The sequence below is a fragment of the Ahaetulla prasina genome, chromosome 1, assembly GCF_028640845.1.
Source record: "Ahaetulla prasina isolate Xishuangbanna chromosome 1, ASM2864084v1, whole genome shotgun sequence".
Taxonomy (NCBI): Eukaryota; Metazoa; Chordata; class Lepidosauria; order Squamata; family Colubridae; genus Ahaetulla; species Ahaetulla prasina.
This window is the reverse complement of record NC_080539.1, coordinates 342,142,351-342,161,856: the sequence shown is the minus strand read 5'-3', so window position 1 is coordinate 342,161,856 and position 19,506 is coordinate 342,142,351. Positions and strand designations below refer to the sequence as shown.

The 19,506-nt window shown below is 37.9% G+C and overlaps 1 protein-coding gene across 7 annotated transcripts in view; it reads right to left on the bottom strand.

The window, feature by feature from the left end:
- Nucleotides 1-19,506, bottom strand: part of INF2 (inverted formin 2) — a 93,022-nt gene that overhangs the window by 44,699 nt on the left and 28,817 nt on the right. For all 7 annotated transcript variants that reach the window (XM_058162833.1, XM_058162836.1, XM_058162830.1 and 4 more), the window contains exon 2: nucleotides 639-1,047. In XM_058162833.1, coding sequence (XP_058018816.1) covers nucleotides 639-1,032 — 394 coding nt within the window. In that variant the 5' untranslated portion in view covers nucleotides 1,033-1,047. The remainder of the gene's footprint in view (nucleotides 1-638; nucleotides 1,048-19,506) is intronic.

The window sequence follows — 19,506 nt, the reverse complement described above, 5'->3', positions numbered from 1 at the left end:
GGCTGCAGACCACTGGAGAGATGATTGTACAATACAAGACAGGACAGGACAGGACATTCTTATATACCCTTCAGCCACTTCTCATGTTCCCCACTGCTGAGCTGAAGAGCTATTATCCATCATATCTTGAGTCAGCAGAAACTACACTGACATGATATCTCCTGCCCTGTTCCCGCTTCTATTGTCTTTGTTTCAAGTCACAGCGCTCATCTGACTTCCCTGCAAGGGATGACAAAGCCTTCAGATTTTTCAATGTCATGATTGCTAGTTTATTCAGTTACACACCCCCCCCCTAGTTACCCTCTGTGCTTCCTAGGGATTCCTGAAGAGCTCTAAAATCCAGGAATAATGAGCCCCAACTATGAAATCATAAAAAAATCAAATCATAAATAATCCAAAGGAAGGAGGGAGGGACAGAGAGCAAGAGAGAGAGGAAGGGAGAGAGAGAGGGAGGGAGGGAGGGACAAAGAGAGACAGAGGAAAGGAGGGAGAGAGAGAGAGAGACAGACAGACAGACAGACAGACCGAGAGAGACAGAGACAGAAAGAGAGAGAGAGAGAGAGGGAGGAAGGAAGAGAGGGGGGAGGGACAAATAGAGAGAGAGGGAGGGAGAGAGAGAGAGACAGAAATGCCCTTACCTTGAGAGAGTTTCCTGACATAACCTTCATTGCTCACGATATATTCAATGCCTTTCTGAGAGTTCATTACTGCCCGCACACAGTTGATGCATGTCAGCTGCAGGAGGGCATCCGAGATCCTAGAAACTCCTCTCCCTGACAGCCTGTCTAGGGCTTCTAACAGAAGATCCAGTCCACAGAGTTCCAAAAACTGGACCATCCAGCTATCATCACTACTTTCCAGCCGTTTCTTGAGCCCCGAGTAATTCACCACCGAAGGGATCTGCAAGAGACGAATGCAGAGCTCTGGCTCTGCATTTTCCAGATTGGCTTCTGTTTGATCCGAATCCTGGGACCCCAGCCTTTCTTTCAAGACGCTCCATTTCTTGTGCGCATTCTCTTTCTTGCTAGACATTTTGGCAGGTTGCTCCTAAAAGAGGAAGAGGGAAAACAGACATCAAGATTTCATTGATGTTATTATATTTGTCTGTAAATGACTTCCCCACAAATTATGGTCCAAGTCATCAGACAGATAAAGCCTTTACTGCCTTACTTCGATCTTCCAGAAGGTATAATTAAGCATATATCAACTCAGATCTTTTCTCCTCTTTTCCACAAATTGTGCAATCAACACAGCATCATAGGAACATAAGCAATCCCCTGATGCATCATCAGACCCTTGATGCAACAGACCCTAGTCCAACAGTATCTTCTCACAGTGGCCAAGAAACTGCACAAGGAAACTCACTAATGTCCAGAAAATGGCCCTTAGAGACTGTCACATTGCCATCAAGAGCCACTGAATCTGATGAGTTCCATGAATTTATCTAATCCTTTTTTTTGAAGCTGGCAAGCAGTAGCTAGCACCACATCTTATAATAATGTGTTCCTGAGTTGAAGTACACATTAGGTAAAAAAACCCACCCTACTTTTTATTGTTAAACTCTCCTGATTCTTCCAGAATTCAGTCAAACCACATCCTTTATCTTCAGCTTCATCCTCATGAGAACCCAATTTGTGTATTCTGAAGCCTCATTAGAAGTTTGTTGACCATTCTCAAACTATACTAATGATTGGACTATAACAGGTATACCCTAAAATTCTCAATGTACCAATTAGCAACTGCTTCCTTCTTTATCTCATGAATATCCAATTCTACAAACTTTCAAGCCCCTTTACACTGAAGTTCTGAACAAGCAGGAATTGGCGTAGAAGAGGCTTAAAGTCTCTTCCAACCCTTACGTTACATGATGCTATGTTTCTATGATGCTATAGAACAGCGATGTCAAACTCAAGGTCCACGGGCCAGATCTGGCCTGGGGGGTGCTTAGATTATTTATGTATTTTTATTTATTTATTTTGTCACACAGTATATATAAGCATAAGCATGAAATAACTATACAATATATAAGCATATATATAAGTATAAGTATGTAATAACTATATTAATTGGATATAATGAAAGGAAACAATAGGACAGGAACGGTAGGCACGCTTGTGCTCTTATGCATGCCCCTTACAGACCTCTTAGAAATGGAGTGAGGTCAATAGTAGACAGTTTTTGGTTGAAGCTTTGGGGATTTTGGGAAGAGACCACAGAGTCAGGTAGTGTATTCCAAGCATTAACAACTCTGTTACTGAAGTCATATTTTCTGCAATCAAAATTGGAGCGGTTCACATTAAGCTTAAATCTATTGTGTGCTCGTTTATTATTGCAATTGAAGCTGAAGTAGTCTTTGACAGGAAGGACATTAGGTCTGGAAATATCAAAGGACCGGTCCGTGCTGCCAAAAATGGGCCATGGGAGGGCCTTGCGTGCTCCCCGCAGCCATTTTCGGCTGGTAGAGTGCTGCAGTAGACCATGGAGGCCAAAAATGGGCTGCAGAGGGGCCGTGCACAACCCCTCATGCCCTGTGTTGGTCAGTCTGTCCCTGGCCGGTCCATGGAAAAGTGATTTCCCTCAAAGAAATCCAGTTTGACAGCCTTGATGTAGAGGCAGGATAATGCTTTGGTTAAAACATAGACCCGTGATGGCAAACCTATGGCACACATGCCAGAGGTGGCACTCAGAACCCTCTCTATGGGCATGGGCGCCATTGCCAGCTGCGCTTCTGGTTCCTGGTGTGTGCATGCATGCTGGCCAGTTGGTCTTTGCATGCGCCGGAGCACTGGAAACCTACCTTGCTGGTGCGCATGCATGCACCGGAAACCCGAAGGCCAACTGGTTTTCAGGTTTCCAGTGCTCCGATGCACTCCGTGCCGAAAACGTTTGCCACCACTGGCCTAGGGCCAATTCTCTTAAATTGGGTAGAAGACAACTTTCTTAGATCAAGGTCACCTCCTGAAAGCTTCATAGTTTATAATTCATATAATTTTCTTGGCAACAATATATTTCTTCTCAGTCAAATCTCATCACTGAGATATCTTGGTGGCCAATCATCATAATACTAATCAGCTCATTAGTTAACCAGGCAGACATAGCTATCCTGAGAAAACTCAAGAGATTAATTAAAAGCCTGCACATGTATAGTCGCCGGCCACATACAGAACATGAATATCCTTTGCCACCTATCAAGGTATCATCTCATCTCTTTTAAACTGTAAACATTTACAATTCTATATATACATATCTAATGCAAATATTATAAATATGTATATATTTATAATACCCTTATAAAACTATTGTACTTTAATCTACTGGGTTTGTAGAAATGAATCTCATGTTTCGTTATACTTGTCAATGTGAAGTCTACATCTATAGGCAATCCACTCATAAGTGGCAAGTGCAGTCAGTTCTTCAATCCACTGAATGAAAAAGAGCCACCCATTTAACTTTCCAATCAGTCTTTTGGCCATAAAAAATCTAGTTGCCAAATTCCATGTACTTGGTATATAGCTCAAGAGAATATTATCCTGTGAAAATTTTAGCTTTTGGCACACAATCATATTTATATAAACTGCTATTTCCTCCCAAAATATAGTAAGAATAGGACATTGTAAAAACATGTGTTTTAAAGAAACATTATCCTTATTATAGCTCCATGAACTGTAACTGTTTACTGTTAAAATAATTCATCATTCTATGTTTCTTTCTCCTTGTTAGTATTTTCCCTAAGCTTGTTAACTTTTCTCCAGCCCTTCCTACTACTTTTCAGCTGAGTTGGATTTGTTTTTTGCCAGGGGAATAATTCACTTCTTCTTTAAAAGTTCTCAGAAAAAAATAGCTGAGTTTTCCATCCTATGCATACTTTCTACACCAGGGGTCTCCAACCTTGGCAGCTTTAAGACTTGTGGACTTCAACTCCCAGAGTTCTGGGAGTCCACAAGTCTTAAAGTTGCCAAGGTTGGAGACCCCTGTTCTATACCATAATTTTTGCTCATGCTTTCCCCAATAACATTTGCAGGATCTGGCCTATTTTTTCAAAAATAACACTTCAGCTGCCTTTCCTGAAACTTAGAACAGAGCTCTTCTTATGCTGTGAAGGCCTTTCCTACCAGAAATATATCACCAGAAAGGAATGTATGATAGGTCGAATGAACTGTAGCAGAAAAAACTCCTGACCTATGCTTTGCCAAAGAGCTCACAGACATCTTAAATTAAAAAGTATCTGCGGTGGAGAAATAAATATTCCAAATGTGGTATCCTAATTCTTAATACAGGGAGTGTTTTTCTTTACTTTAAATAGCTGCGGGGATATTTATTCCCAAGACAATTAAAAGAGGCTCCTCTCCAAAATGACACGGTACATTATATATAACAAAAAGAAGCAAAGGCTTCTGAAGACAGCCTTGCCTTCTGGATAAGGATGTGGTTTGCTATGACTTTCTTCCCTGTTATTTTTAAACTTACTAATTTAGTCCGCAAATTAAATTTCCCTGGTTCCCTCCCCATTGAATTGCTAACTAGGTTTGAGTTTGCTTAGCCCTTTGAGATCAACCAATGTTGGCTAGGTATTGTCATCTGCTGGAGCACATATAAGAAAAGCAGTTTGATCATGGAACATTCTTCTCATGGGGATGCAAGTGGCAACGCCATTAAATTAAGCAGCAAATTCAAAATAATTTCTTTTCGCCAGTATTTTAAACTACTATATTATGCTGATTGACATGACATTTGTGGAACTGCTATCTCCCCTTGTCTTTGCATGCTCCTCCAGCTCTAACATGTTTAGGGTCCCTTCCATTAAGCAATACTACCTTCTTGTATCCAAGAGTTGTGTCTGTGGCAATGCAACAGCATCCCTGCAGTGATCTGGATGGCCCTGACCCAGTTAGTTTTTCTGTAAGGTATTAAGGACCTGGTTGTTCCCCGAGGCATTTGGACTGGGAGGTGAAGCAGGTTCTACAGGTTAATATTGTTTTCTTATGTGCTGGGATAGTTGTGCTCGCAGATATTAAGGCTTGGGTTGTTTCCTTTGTTGAAATTGTTTTTAACTCTATATACCTCCCAGAATCATTGCTATAAGATAGGTGGTTATATAACATGTTTAAATAGAAATAAATAGCATTTTGAGTCACTCTTTCATTGCAATTCACCTCAGAAATTGGTGTGGGGGAAAATGGGAGGAAGAAATACTATTGACACCATCCTGAGTGCCTGAAGAAAAAGCAAGATATAAATTTAACCACCAAATAAATAAAATGTCCTTATTTGCTATTTGCTATTGTTCTATTTCTTATTATATATTTGCACTACCAAACTTTTCCATCATTATTAATTATATACAGGATAAGAAGGGTACAGACATTTTGAACTTTGGTGTTGAGAAAATTCCTAAGAATACTGTGGATGGTCCAAAAACAAAAAACACGGATTGCCAAACAAATTAACCCAGAGTTCTCACTCAAGCACAAATAACCAGACTCAAATTATCTTATGTTAGAAGCTGTTGTGGAAAGACGAGACACAAGCCAGCTCTTCTGGGAAGGAAGGGTGTATTGCGCAGGTTCAGGAAACAGAACAAAGCTGAGGGTCTGAACAAAGTCAGGGGAGTTCTAACGGGGCTTTATATACTGTTCTGTTACGTATAAGCAGCATATACATTTCTTAGCATGTTACATTCCATATATGGTTATAATTTCAAGAACCAAATATTGGGGAACTGATACCAGACATAGGGGAGGCAACACAATATGTTCGTAGCAATATCAGGATGCAGTTATTGCTTGACAGCAGAATATGGTTATCTGAACTCAGCATATTTATGGGTGTATCTTGGCCTCGCTATGGTCATACATCAAGCTGAGAAAGCAGTTTCCTTAATATAGCTGACAAGGCATTTCCTCAGTCTGGGGAAGTCATCCTTGACCAAAGCTTTTCCCAGAGCTTGGGGCCTGTATGAGTACCTTTGTTCTTAACAGGGTTTTGTAGGCCATCTTAATACAGTATATAAAGCTCTCTGGAGAAGGCTTTGATGCAGAGAAAGGTGGAATAAAAGAGAAGTAGGAAACTAGCAACAAAATGGATGGATTCAATGACAGTGGTACACCATTGGAAGATATGAAAAGCCAGGTTAGGGACGTTGTCCTGGAGAACCATACGGTCCCTAACAGTCAATACTGAATTGATATCACATAATCAATCAATCAATCAAACCAATCCTATATTATATTAAATGAAAAACAAACTAGCTACCACATCAACATATAAAAAATTAATAAAATAAATAAATAAATCTGATTTTCAAAATCCAGACAGCAGTAAAGAGATGTCACAACTCTTTGTGGCAATCTAGTAGTAGTCTAGATTTTTATAACAGAGTATGTAATCTCAAATTATGGGAGAAGATCAGCCATGAGAACATAAGCATTTTTGAGGTAGTCACTATTAAAAAAAAATTCTGATTCAAGTTTGCAAGGTTTTGTAGGAGTTCCGTCAAAACTCACTCTAGGCTTTGCTCCCTGCTTTGTCTGGGCAAGAAAACTATGGGTGTTCCTAGGCAAAGCAGGAGTGAATTTTGACAGACTTCCCATTTTGCCTGGGCAAGTCTTGATAGGTGGCTACAAAACTGTGAAAAAATACACACACATATGCACACAGATCAACATTTAATAATTAAGTAGTACATTTATTTATTGCCCAATCCTGACCCCAATGAAAAAATGTTTTATACATTATACACAACCTCATGTATTATTTATGGAGTCACAGTACTGCAAAGCTGGACAAATCTTCCCCTGAAGGATTGTGTAAAACTATTAATAAATAATAATACAGACAGACAAGAATCAGCGGGTAGAATTAATACCCTTAATCCTTCTCTGCCCATTGGTTTGGTACTTCCAATGTTAAGTAATTTCTCCACAATTGAGCTGAAAGTGCAAAAGTAAAATGAACCAGGAAAGATGGGGTTAAACAATCTTAGTGTCATTTGCAGAGGAATTGAATCTGCTGAGTAAGGGATGAAAACATCTTACAGCTGATTTTCCCATGGTCTGATTGATGCAAACACATATACTTGATATTAACCCCTAGTCTGAGAGCTAAGTAAAGCGCAAGCAGTAATATTCTAGCAAATTCATTTAAATTGCAACATATGCCCCAAAGTTACTCATTTGTAAAACAGAATCCAATCCTGAACTTCTTCTATTGTGGAAATATTACATCTTTCCAGCCATCAATATTGCAAAACAGTATTTTTGCTTTGGTCAGAATTGGTCCAGTTCTCTGGCAAGTTCATCTAAAATATTGCTTTGTCTTCTTAGTACAGCAGTGACTGTCACATCCCTTGTAAGAAGCAGTTTTGTGTAAGTAACTCAGTTAAGGAAGAGAACACCCGAGGAAAATACTGTTGGTGGGTGGGAAAGAGAGAAATGTGAAGATTACCAATGTTTTTCAAATGTGGCTTGCGCCGCTATCTTGCAACCAAATTGTTTCTAGAACAAAGGGTCATAGGGCATGTTTAGAGATTTCTGATCATCTGAGAACCAATTCCCTTAAGTAAGCCCCACTGAGTTCCATGAGATTTACTTCTGAGTAGACAAGCCACATATTCTGTAGTGAATCAATTCAGTTGTCTGGTTACAGCAACTGAAATTTCTCAGGAGGATTTGTACTTCCCTAACCAATATTTCACATATCATGCTAAACCACTGAATTGTTTCTTTTGGGGTTTCACAGGATGTGAATCCAACTACTTTGGCATGTAAACTATGATTTATAAGAGACCATAATTGGCCTTTAATGGTGCATTATGGATTGTAATCCCAAAAGGAGGCAGGACAGGTGGGGAGAATTAATTCTAGTTTTATGTAATTGTGCTTTTATCCAGTGACTTGTTAAACAAGCTGTGCCTTAGGACAGTTTTTAATTCAGAATGTGTTTGCATTTGTAAAAATATAATTATTACTTATACATTCTGAGCCTAGAGAGTATAGTAGACATGCTATCTGAGGATTAGTTCTGAAAACAGGTCAGCAAATTTACTTCTCTTTTCTAGCCTTCAATCTCAACTTTCCACTTCTAGAGTAGTTCAATGAAAAATTTAATAAATAATAATAATAATAAATAATAATAACTATTTAAAAACAAAACAGCTTTCTAAAAATACATTATAGGGAGTTGGAATTAACATAACTTTATTTTCCTTTATCTTTTTAAAATAAAATGTTATATATACTCTTTCTCATTACCAATCTATTACTCGGGACCTAGCTGTTGTGCTGAGTCTTTGATGACTTATGGCTGCCCTAATTCATACTTAGTACTTACGGTGACATAATGCAATTTGCTCAGGCAGATGTCAAAATAAAATGAAGGGAAAATTTGAAATCCGAAGGAAGTACATCTCAGTAGTTTTCTTTATGTACACAACAGCAAGACTTACACAATATATACATAATGGTGGAAAGATTTGGCATTGCTCACAATGGAAGAGTGGATGGTGCAGAAGATGGAGCTTGTGGAAATGGCAAAATTGATTTATTTGATTAGCGAAAACACGCTGATTAATTGTAATGCTGATTGGAAACCCTTTCTGGACTTTTTGTGTGAAAAAGAAAAAAAAATGATATATGGCCTGGATTAGAAAAAATAGTAGATGGGGGGATGGAAGTTACATTGTAACCATAAAGTAAGATGTCAGTTTAATTTATAATTATAACTATTTTAAAGGAAAATAGTTTTAAAGGATCTTTATTTTATTTTACTTTCTGCATTTTTGACCTTATTCCCTTTTTCTTTTTTTATTCGTTTTCTTCCTCTTATCTTAATTATCAGTTCTTGTTAGATTTTATCTTTCCTGTTTAAAATAATTAATAAAGTTATCTTTAAAAAAATATAAAGCAGAGCATACCTGGAATAGTATGAACTGCACACATGTTAGTTAATTAATTAATTAACATTAATTATATTTGTTAACCACTCCAATGGTGTAACTTTTGGTGATGTACAGAGAAGTAAGAACAAAAAAACACCACTACCGTTGTAAAATAAGCTATGTAAGATATGAAACCAATAGCAAAACATGGAGCTGAATAGCTGATTAATATGAGAAGGGGAAGTGCTGTTTAAGTATCCAGAGGAAGTATGTTCCTCCTGGGGCTGCCATAAAGAAAGCTTCTGGCCCAATATCCAGAAATCTCAAAGAGGAACAATTCTTAGCAAACCTTGTTGAGATGATTGGATGAGTGAAGTTGACTTTGACTCATCAAGGAACTACACTAAAATTACTAGGGTGGGAGGAAGTCTCATGACTATCACCCTGTTTTCCACCCTGCTACTAGTGCTCATCCTAATTTCTTTTTTGAACTTTACTCTCAACAAACTTAAGTTTTGATTATGTATTTTCTCATATAAGTAAGAATGCCATATACCAGGGCATTCGTGTCACGGCAGCCTCACATGACATATCAGGACTTTTTCTCCTTTGCTAAACTGGGCGGGGGCGGAGCCAGCATGTGACGCATCTGGCCCGTGGGCCGCAAGTTTGACACCCCTGCCATATACAGTTTTGTTTTTATGTACAAAGAGTGCTGAGGAATGAGTGGAGGGCAGAAATCTTGGTATTCTGGAGGAAATCTGGGAATTCTGAATCATTCTGGAAATCTTCATAAACTAGAATTTTATGCACATTTACCAAGTAAAGTTTCAAGACCAAATTCCTATTGAACTATGAAATTCACTTGGAGTAGGTAAATTTTGATTGCTGCGCACTCCGATACAAACCAACTTTCACCAACTTGGACATCCTTTACAAATTCACTCTCCAACTTTCAAGATTCCCAGCCAGCATGGAAATTATTGCAAATTCTGGAATTGGGCCACAGATCTGGGTGGCAGTTAAACTGAAGAAAGCTAGCCTAGCCTACTCACATGATTTTGTAAGAGAAAATGGTGCAAAGAAAGAAAACACGTCATATAACCGCCCTGAGTCCTACGGGAGATGGTGCGGTATATAAGCTTGATTAATAAATAAATAAATAAATAAATATTGAATTCTTTGCTGAAAAGGCTGATTAAAACTGAAAAATACCCAGCAACCCTTTTTCTTTCTTTCTTTTTTTTTTGTTATGGAACGATTTTGGTAACAGCCCAGTTGTTAAGCTATTCTGTTGGCTGAAAGAGGGAGAAAACTAGAAAGCAGTGTTCCAAAATGGGAACAGTGAATAAGCTTTTTGTGAGCATAGTGTCCAAGAAAAAGAAACACTAAACTGTTCAGGGCCAACAGACTTTGAGATGAATGACTATTTCAAGCAGAATGGCTCTATCAGACTTCTGAGGGGGTCAAAATTCCCAAGAAATTTTGAGGATTGCCCTTTTTTCCTTATTTCTCAAGATCCTTTCTAGATCCTCAATAAATTGTCCTTGGCGGAAAGAAGGAATTTGGGGTGGGTGGGGGGTGGGGAGACACAACAGCATCTTATTTCCTCTGGAGGCTGCAAAATACTTTATTGAGCAAACACATTTACACATTGTTTCCCTTTTGACACACCCAGAACTACCACAGTGCAATAAAATTATATTTTCATATATTCCAATTTCCTGAATTAGGGTTTGAAAATAATTTTACAGGTCCAATTTCCTTAGAAAAAGACACACCTGGCCATAAACAGCTTATTCTACATGTGTGCATGCATGGATACTTTCTATATTCTTTGACACTTTTGACACTTTGACACTTTTATCTTTAAACAGTAAAATTGACTACCGGTTAAATAGCCCCTGGATCTCAGTATGCTTCCTTATGAGACACTCTAGGCTGAACAGTGAGACTTCTTAATTCCTGCAGAAAATCAGAAGGTAGTGCTTTGCTATTAAAGATTGCTTACATTCCTGTTTGGAGACATCTACAGTTATAATAGACAGTAAATAAGTCAGGGTTTGTTGCTGTTCTAAGATTAAGAATCAAGATCTTTCAAAACTATTGTAATAAATAAATAATAATGTAATAAAGCAATAACAACAACGAGGCCTGTGGCGATTATATATAGAGAAGTGTTGATGGCCGCAGATGGAGTCATGTTTGAATCTTCCTCACTGAAAGAAATGAAACCTAACTAACTTTAGAAATCAACTAGTAAGTCTTTCCAGTCTCTGCCTCCTTTTTCTATAATAATATTTCCTCCAGGTGTTCAAATGTCTCTCTCCTTTCTGACTTTCACAAAGTTTCTAAAGTCTTGGTTATTCCCTTTAATCTAGGACAGGGCTGTCAAACTCCCGGCCCACAGGCCAGATGTGTCACGCGCTGGCCATACCCATGCCTGGTTTAGCAAAGGGAAAAAATATATGTCACGTGATACCGATGTGAATTTGACACCCCTGATCTAGGAGGAAAAGTTGTTGGGATTATTCCTCTGGATGATGAGGAGGTTGTTTTAGTTTTGAATATTTTGATTCCTGGTTTGTATGGTACTTTATAAGTGGGGATCTCAACCCTTGACACATAAAAGAAAACTTTAGAAATAATGGAAAATTTAAGGTGCAAGATTTGGTTCCATTTTTTCTGTACCATCATTTCCTCACATTTCTTCCACTTCTTTCAAAAACGTTTAATCCTCATCCACCAAAAAATGTCCACCCCGGGATACCGAAATTAAGTACAGTAACCTTGAACATTTTTTTAATCTTTTCGATAAGATTTTTTGATATTTATATCACCAACTGGACAGCATGCTAATCCTATGTAGGGAAACTCGATTCATTCAGCTACCTAACTTTGCAGCAATCCTCTTTAAAAGCCTGTAAAATATCCTAATAAAAAGAGACAAACAATAGAATAGAATAGAATAGAATAGAATAAAATAGGAGTAGAGTAGAGTAGAATAGAATAGAATAGAATAGAATTTATTGGCCAAGTGTGATTGGACACACAAGGAATTTGTTTTGGTGCATATGCTCTCAGTGTACATAAAAGAAAAAGAAAAAAAAAGAAAAAAATATCTTCATCAAGGTACAACATTTAAAACACAAATGATGGTCATAGGGTACATTTTAACCCTTAATGATAGCAACAAAAAGTTACAGTCATACAGTCATAAGTGGAAAGAGATTGGAGATGGAAACGATGAGATTAATAGTAGTGTAGTTTTAGTAAATAGTTTGACAGTGTTGAGGGAATTATTTGTTTAGCAGAGTGATGGCTTTCGGGAAAAAACTGTTCTTGTGTCTAGTTGTTCTGGTGTGCAATGCTCTAGAGCGTCGTTTTGATGGAAGAAGTTGAAACAGTTTATGTCCAAGATGTGAAGGATCTGTAAATATTTTCACGGCCCTCTTCTTGATTTGTGCAGTATACAGGTCCTCAATGGAAGGCAGGTTGGTAGCAATTTTTTTTCTGCAGTTCTAATTATCCTCTGAAGTCTGTGTCTTTCTTGTTGGGTTGCAGAACCAAACCAGAAATTATAGAGGTGCAAATGACAGACTCAATAATTCCTCTGTAGAACTGGATCAGTAGCTCCTTGGGCAGTTTGAGCTTTCTGAGTTGGTGCAGAAAGAACAGTCTTTGTTGTCCATTTTTGATGATGTTTTTGATGTTAGCTGTCCATTTTAGATCTTGCAATATGATAGAGCCTAGAAATTTGAAGGTTTCTACTATTGATACTGTGTTGTCAAGTATTGTGAGAGGTGGAAGTATGAAGGGTTTCTCCTAAAGTCTACCACCATTTCTACAGTTTTGAGTGTGTTCAGCTCCAGATTGTTTTGGTCGCAACACAAGGCTAGTCATTTGACCTCACGTCTATATGCAGATTTGTCATTGTCTCGAATGAGACCAATCACTGTTGTGTCATCTGCGAACTTCAGTAGTTTTACAGATGGATCGTTGGAGATGCAGTCATTGGTATACAAAGAGAAGAGAAGTGGGGAGAGCACTTGGGGGGCCCCTGTGCTAATTGTACAGGTATCTGATGTGATCCTGCTTAGCTTCACCTGCTGCTTCCTGTTTGTTAGGAAGCTTGTGATCCACTTACAAGTCTGTTCAGGTACTTGTAGCTGGTTTAGCTTAGTTAGAAGAGTGTCTGGAATGATGGTATTGAATGCTGAACTAAAGTCTACAAAGAGGACCCTTACATAGGTCTTTGGAGATTCAAGATGTTGTAAGATGTAGTGCAGAGCCATATTAACAGCATCATCTGTTGATCTATTTGCTCGGTATGCAAATTGCAAGGGGTCTAACAGCGGATCCGTGATGGTTTTCAAGTAGGAAAGCACTAGCCTTTCAAAGGCTTTCATGACTACAGATGTTAAAGCAACTGGTCTGTAGTCATTCAGTTCCTTGATGGTGGGCTTCTTTGGCACTGGGATGATGGTAGAGCGTTTGAAGCAAGAAGGAACATAGCACATCTCTAGTGATTTATTGAAGATATGGGTGAAGATGGGGGCCAATTGGTCAGCACAGACTTTTAAGCAAGAAGGAGTTATCTTGTCTGGGCCTGGAGCTTTTCCTGGCTTTTGTCTGTGAAATAGGTCCTGCACTTCCTTTTCTGTGATCACTAGAGGTTGTGAACCCAATGGGATGGGGTCAGTTGTAGGAGGCTTGGCTGTTGTTGGTGTGTCTGAGATGGGGGTTAAGGAGATAGGTGGCTGTAGTTTCCTTTCAAACCTGCAGTAAAACACGTTCAGGTCATCTGCCAGTTGATTTCCTTGAGCCTGGGAGGGAGGTTTGCCATAGCCGGTGATATTTTTAAGAGTTTTCCACATGTTTGCTGGTTCATTTGCTGAAAACTGATTCTTTAGGTTTTCAGAGTAGCTTCTTTTTGCTGCTCTAATCTCCCTTGAAAGTACATTTCTGCCCTGATTGTACAGCATTTTATCACCTTTCCTGTATGCTTCCTCTTTGGAATGACGTAGCTGCTTAAGTTTAGGTGTGAACCAAGGTTTGTTGTTACTGTATATTTGCAAGTTCTTTGTCGGTACACATAGGTCTTCACAGAAGCTGACATATGATGTTACAGTATCTGTGAGTTCATCCAGGTCTGCAGAGGTATCTTCAAAAATGTTCCAATCAGTGCAGTCAAAGTAGGCCTGCAGCTTTAATTTTGACTCCTCCATCCAGATCTTCACTGATTTAATTGTTGGTTTTGTGGTTTTAAGTCTTTGCCTGTAAGCAGGTACAAGGTGAATCATGCAATGATCAGAGTGTCCTACAGCTGCACGTGGTAAAGACCGATAAGCATCTTTTAGTGTTGTGTAGCAATGGTCTAAAGTATTATTGCCTATAGTGGGACAATTGACATGCTGAAAGTACTTTGATAGCTCTTTCCTTAAGTTTGCTTTGTTAAGATCTCCCAAAATAATGGCCAGTGAATCAGGGTATTTGGCCTCCACTCTGGCTTCAGCTAGAGTTCGTAATGCCTTGTTTACACAGGCTTAAAGTGGTACATAAACAGCAATTAGAAGAAATGAAGAAAATTCATGAGGCGAATAGTATGGTTTGCAGTTGATAATTAAAGTCTCTAAATTGTTGTCGCAGAATTTGTAAATTATAGATAAATTTTGACACCAGCTGATGTTAATATATAGGCATAAACCTCCACCCTTCATTTTACCAGATGCTTCTGTAATTCTGTTTGATCGTATAATCTGAAACCCTGGAATATGCAGGCTGCTATCTTCAATTGATTCATTTAACCAGGTTTCAGAGAAGCATAGGACTGCTGAGTTGCGAAAATCAGAATAGTATTTGTTTAAAAGGAGTATTTCATCCATCTTATTTGCAAGTGAATGTACATTTGTTAGGAAAATTGAAGGCAGAGGAGTTTTATTTCCTTTCTTTTTTAATCTGTTTAAGATCCCAGCCCGATTACCTCTTTTCCGCCGTTTATGTCGCCGTTTGGTTTTTTTGGTAATCAATGTTTCGGGGAAATTGCTTCTTCCTTTGTTCTTCCTGTCTCCTCTGCATTTGTAAAAATGGTGTGTGTGTGTGTGTGTGTGTGTGTGTGTGTGTGTGATCACAGAAAGCTGCTCCTTAAAGAAATGTTGCTTAATTCTTAGCAGATGGTCTCGTGAGTAGGAAATCCGTTGTGAGTCGCAGAGAACAATTAGAAATAAAGAAATAAATAAAATCATTTGAGAGCATTTCACTGAGGCAGCCTTCGTCGGCACCATCTTGCGGAAGCTTTTAATATGAAGCTAACAGGAAAAGCTTAGGATCTATTCTTGATTTCAATGTGGGAACATTGTTCCTGGTCAAAGTGTGAACATGCTATAACATTGCCCAGAATCCTCTTTCAACAGAAATTCCTCATAAGGCTATTCATGTCAAAAATATTCTCTGAAGACAGAAAAAGATAAGGAAACTTAAGGTATTAGCAAACTTGCTTGTTCAACAGGTGTGACTGCTGATATGTAAACTAGAGTCAGAGGAACATTCTTTGGGGTGGGGGATGTACGATCCTAGGAGACATCAAAGCAGGGTAACACAGCTAAAAGAATGCCAAGATTTTTTTAAATAGCATGGCTAGATTATGTTTAACTATTTGGATTGTGTGCTACTTAATAGGTATAATATGGGGAGGGTGAAATGGCTTTTGTTTCAGAAGAAGCAAGACTATTTGTTAAGAATACGCAGAAGCAATTGTTAAAAACTGTTAAAGGACAATTAAACTGGGGACTCCATTTTCTTCTGATTCATCAAGAATAAAATGTTTCCAAGATGAAATTTGGTTAATTACGAAGAAGGGTGCTTACAAAAGTAGTATCTGGGTAGCCAAATTCAGTCTGTCATTGATCCGAATGTAAGCAATCAATAATTGATGAGTACTGAATGTTGGGATGCTAAACAGTTTCAGATCATGTATTGCTAAAAAAACAACAACCCCAAACAAAACAAATAACAAGTATCGGTGCTTCCCTATAACTGTTTTACAAATATTTTTGTGTAAGAATTGCACATTTTTCTTAAAATAGCTTCAACTCCCTCAAATCTCTTTACAGTACTGTACTCCCTTTTTATATGATACATTTTTTCCTTTGAGTCAAAAAAAGTTTATTTTAAACAAGTCTGAAAATAAATTGTAATTTCTTGCTCATTAATATGTACACAGGGGATTAATATATAAAAGGAAGTCAATTTCCTCTCTGACTTGAAATAAAGTTATTATGTTAAGAACTTCCTTCCATCTATATCTAATGATCTCAATAGAAAATATTCTTTGGGAAAAAAATCCAGTAAAGGTCAAGTCTGCTCCATAGTGGCGCAGTGGTTAGAATGCAGTATTTGCAGGCTAACTCTGCCCACTGCCAGGAGTTCGATCCTGACCTGCTCAAGGTTGATATGAGGACCCAGATTGTTGGGAACAATATGCTGACACTGTAAACTGCTCAGAGACTGTTGTAAAATACTGTGGAGCGGTATATAAATTTAAGCGATATTGCTATTGCTACAAAGGCATAATAACATCCGTTTATTTCACTTTGCTCATTTTTATTGATTTATTAAATTTTTATATTACCCATCTCCCCTATAAAGTGACTCTCTGAGTCATATAAGAGTCTTAAAAATTCTACTAGTACAGACCATGGCAGTACTTAACCAATCATGGCTAATTATAGAGGGTTAGTATTTGGATGGCGAACTGACTAAGAATTTCAGACCTTTGGCTAACCCAGTGTTTCTCAATCTCCACAACTTTAAGATGTGTCGACTTCAACCATACTGGCTGGAAAATTCTGGGACTTGAAGTTCACACATCTTAATGTTGCAGAGATGGACAAATGCTGGGCTACACTAAGAAGTAAACCAGCAACATGGAAGATGGAAAGAGCAAATCACTTCCATTATGCTACCAATTAAACAGCAGGGAACCAGTCACCAGGAATGTCTAATTTCTACACTGTATCACCACTGCCACCACCAATGCTTGTGTACTACTTTTCCTAGTGCTACAACATGGTCATACAAGACTTCTGAAAGGTACACCATTAGTATCTAATACACTAATAGCCTATTTATTTTCTAGTGGTTTCCTTATGCTGTCAAAATAACATATACAGCGTTTGTGGCAGAGGGAAGATTTCAGTCAGACTTTTTGAGTCCATCTTTCAGTTACAACTAACAAACTGCCAAGAAGGAATCAAATCATTAAAATACGAAATCAAATCTTGATTATAGAGCAGAATAAATTATTAAAATAATAAATAGAATTGTGAGGCACAATCGTGTAAGGTACAGTACTGTTAAAATTAACTCTCCCTCCTCACAGTAGGCCTATGGTTATTTAAATCCATCTAGCCTCAATTTTTAAACGGAGGTTTGTACAAATTTGTATGGTAACTGGCCACAAAAACAAGATTAACATGGAAATGGCTAAATAAATGGGTTGTGCACAATAGGCCATTAGTAGATAATAAGCACCTTGCACACAACTGAAAGAAAAATAGCAGTATATTGATTAACTGTTCTTTGGCTTGCAGAAATGTCAGTACAATGTTGAATTGCTGGATACTCTTGGAAGAAAAATAAAATAAGTTGGATTAAAATCAGCCTTTTTTCTTGTTTATGTTTCAACTGCTAGATCAACGAGAATTTCTTAATCATAAGACATTATAGTTTATTTTTTCCCCTTTCTTTTTTGATATTAGAGCTGCTCCAACATTTCAGAACAATTTTTGGGGAAGTGAGAGATTGAAAGCTGGTAATGGTGTATGATTGGGTAACATTAGAATAGAAGTTTGCAATCCTTTGGGGTGGGTGGGTGGGAAGGCTGCAGCCAATTGGGAACTGGGCCATACAAGTGGTGGTCGAGCATGTGCACATGGAGATGCATTTGCACAAACTGTGTGCAAAACCATCCCTTCTCCCCCTCCCACTGACACCAGTCCGCAAAGCCAGAAAGGTTGGGGCATTGCTTCACTAGAACAACAATTGAATTCTAGTGACAAAATCGCAAGATTAAAATAAATTTTAAAATGGCAAAAATGCCACCAAATAGTTTGATTTCAAAAATGTCAATATTCTTAAATGGGCTCCTGTGAAAGGTAACACCAGACCTCTGGTGACTAACACTAAAGGCTATATTTTCTAGGACACAAAGGCTCAGATAAGTATGAGATAAGTAAGGCTCAGATAAATGACCATATAAAACATTTGCTAGACCAATTCTTGAATACATCACGACTGTCTGGAACCCATACCACATTTCTGACATCAATACAATTGAACGTGTCCGGAAATATTTTACAAGAAGAGTTCTCCACTCCTCTGAATACAACAAAATACCTTATGCCACCAGACTTGAAATCCTGGGTTTAGAAAATTTAGAACTACGCCGCCTTCGACATGACCTGAGTTTAACTCATAGAATCATCAATTACAATGTCCTTCCTGTCGAAGACTACTTCAGCTTCAATTGCAACAATACACGAGCACACAATAGATTTAAGCTTAACGTTAACCGCTCCAATCTTGATTGCAGAAAATATGACTTCAGTAACAGAGTTGTTAATACTTGGAATACACTACCTGACTCTGTGGTCTCTTCCCAAAATCCCCAAAGCTTCAACCAAAAACTGTCTACTATTGACCTCACCCCATTCCTAAGAGATCTGTAAGGAGTGTGCATAAGAGCAGAAGCGTGCCTACCGTTCCTGTCCTATTGTTTCTTTTCATTATATCCAATTAATATAGTTATTACATACTCATGCTTATATATATATGCTTATATATTGCTACATATATATTGTTATTTATATATATATAGTTATTTCATGCTTATGCTTATATATACTGTGTGACAAAATAAATAAATAAAATAAAATAAAAAGTGAGATAAGTTCCCCAAGGATTGGCTTCAGCATGAGTCAAAAGTTTGGAAGAATAAACCTCTGGTCCCAGTGACTGACTCAGATTGGATCCTGCAACATTATCCTGGGACATGTATATTTGCCTTCATTTGTCAGATAAGTAATTTTTTATAGCAAAACTATGAAATCAATATGAAAGAATTCCAGAGACTGCTGTGTATCAAATGCAAGCTCTATTTATAACAATAAATGTCCTCATTTTGGTGCCTCTTCCACCTGTTCTGTATAAAAGGGATAAAGTGAAACCCTTTTGGAAAGGAGACAGTTACTATTTGTTCTTTATTTTGGCAACAGACTTATCTAGTGTCAAATTGTTTACATTTGACAGTGTGAGAAGTTTCAGACAGTGAGAAAACTATAATGAAACTTGGTGATATCACTAAATTTATCCTCATTCATTTTATTTCAGTTTGCTATTATGCTATATGATACCACTAAGTGTTGTATCTTTTTATTCTCAATGAATGTATTTTATTCTCCTTATATATACTGAGAACATATACACCAAAGACAAATTCCTTATGTGTCCAATCACACTTGGCCAATGAAGAATTCTATTCTATTCTGTTATATTCTATATAATGATATTTCCTGCCTGAAAAAAATGATGAACTCTGCCATGTTATCCCTATTTGTAACAGGTGGTCCTCG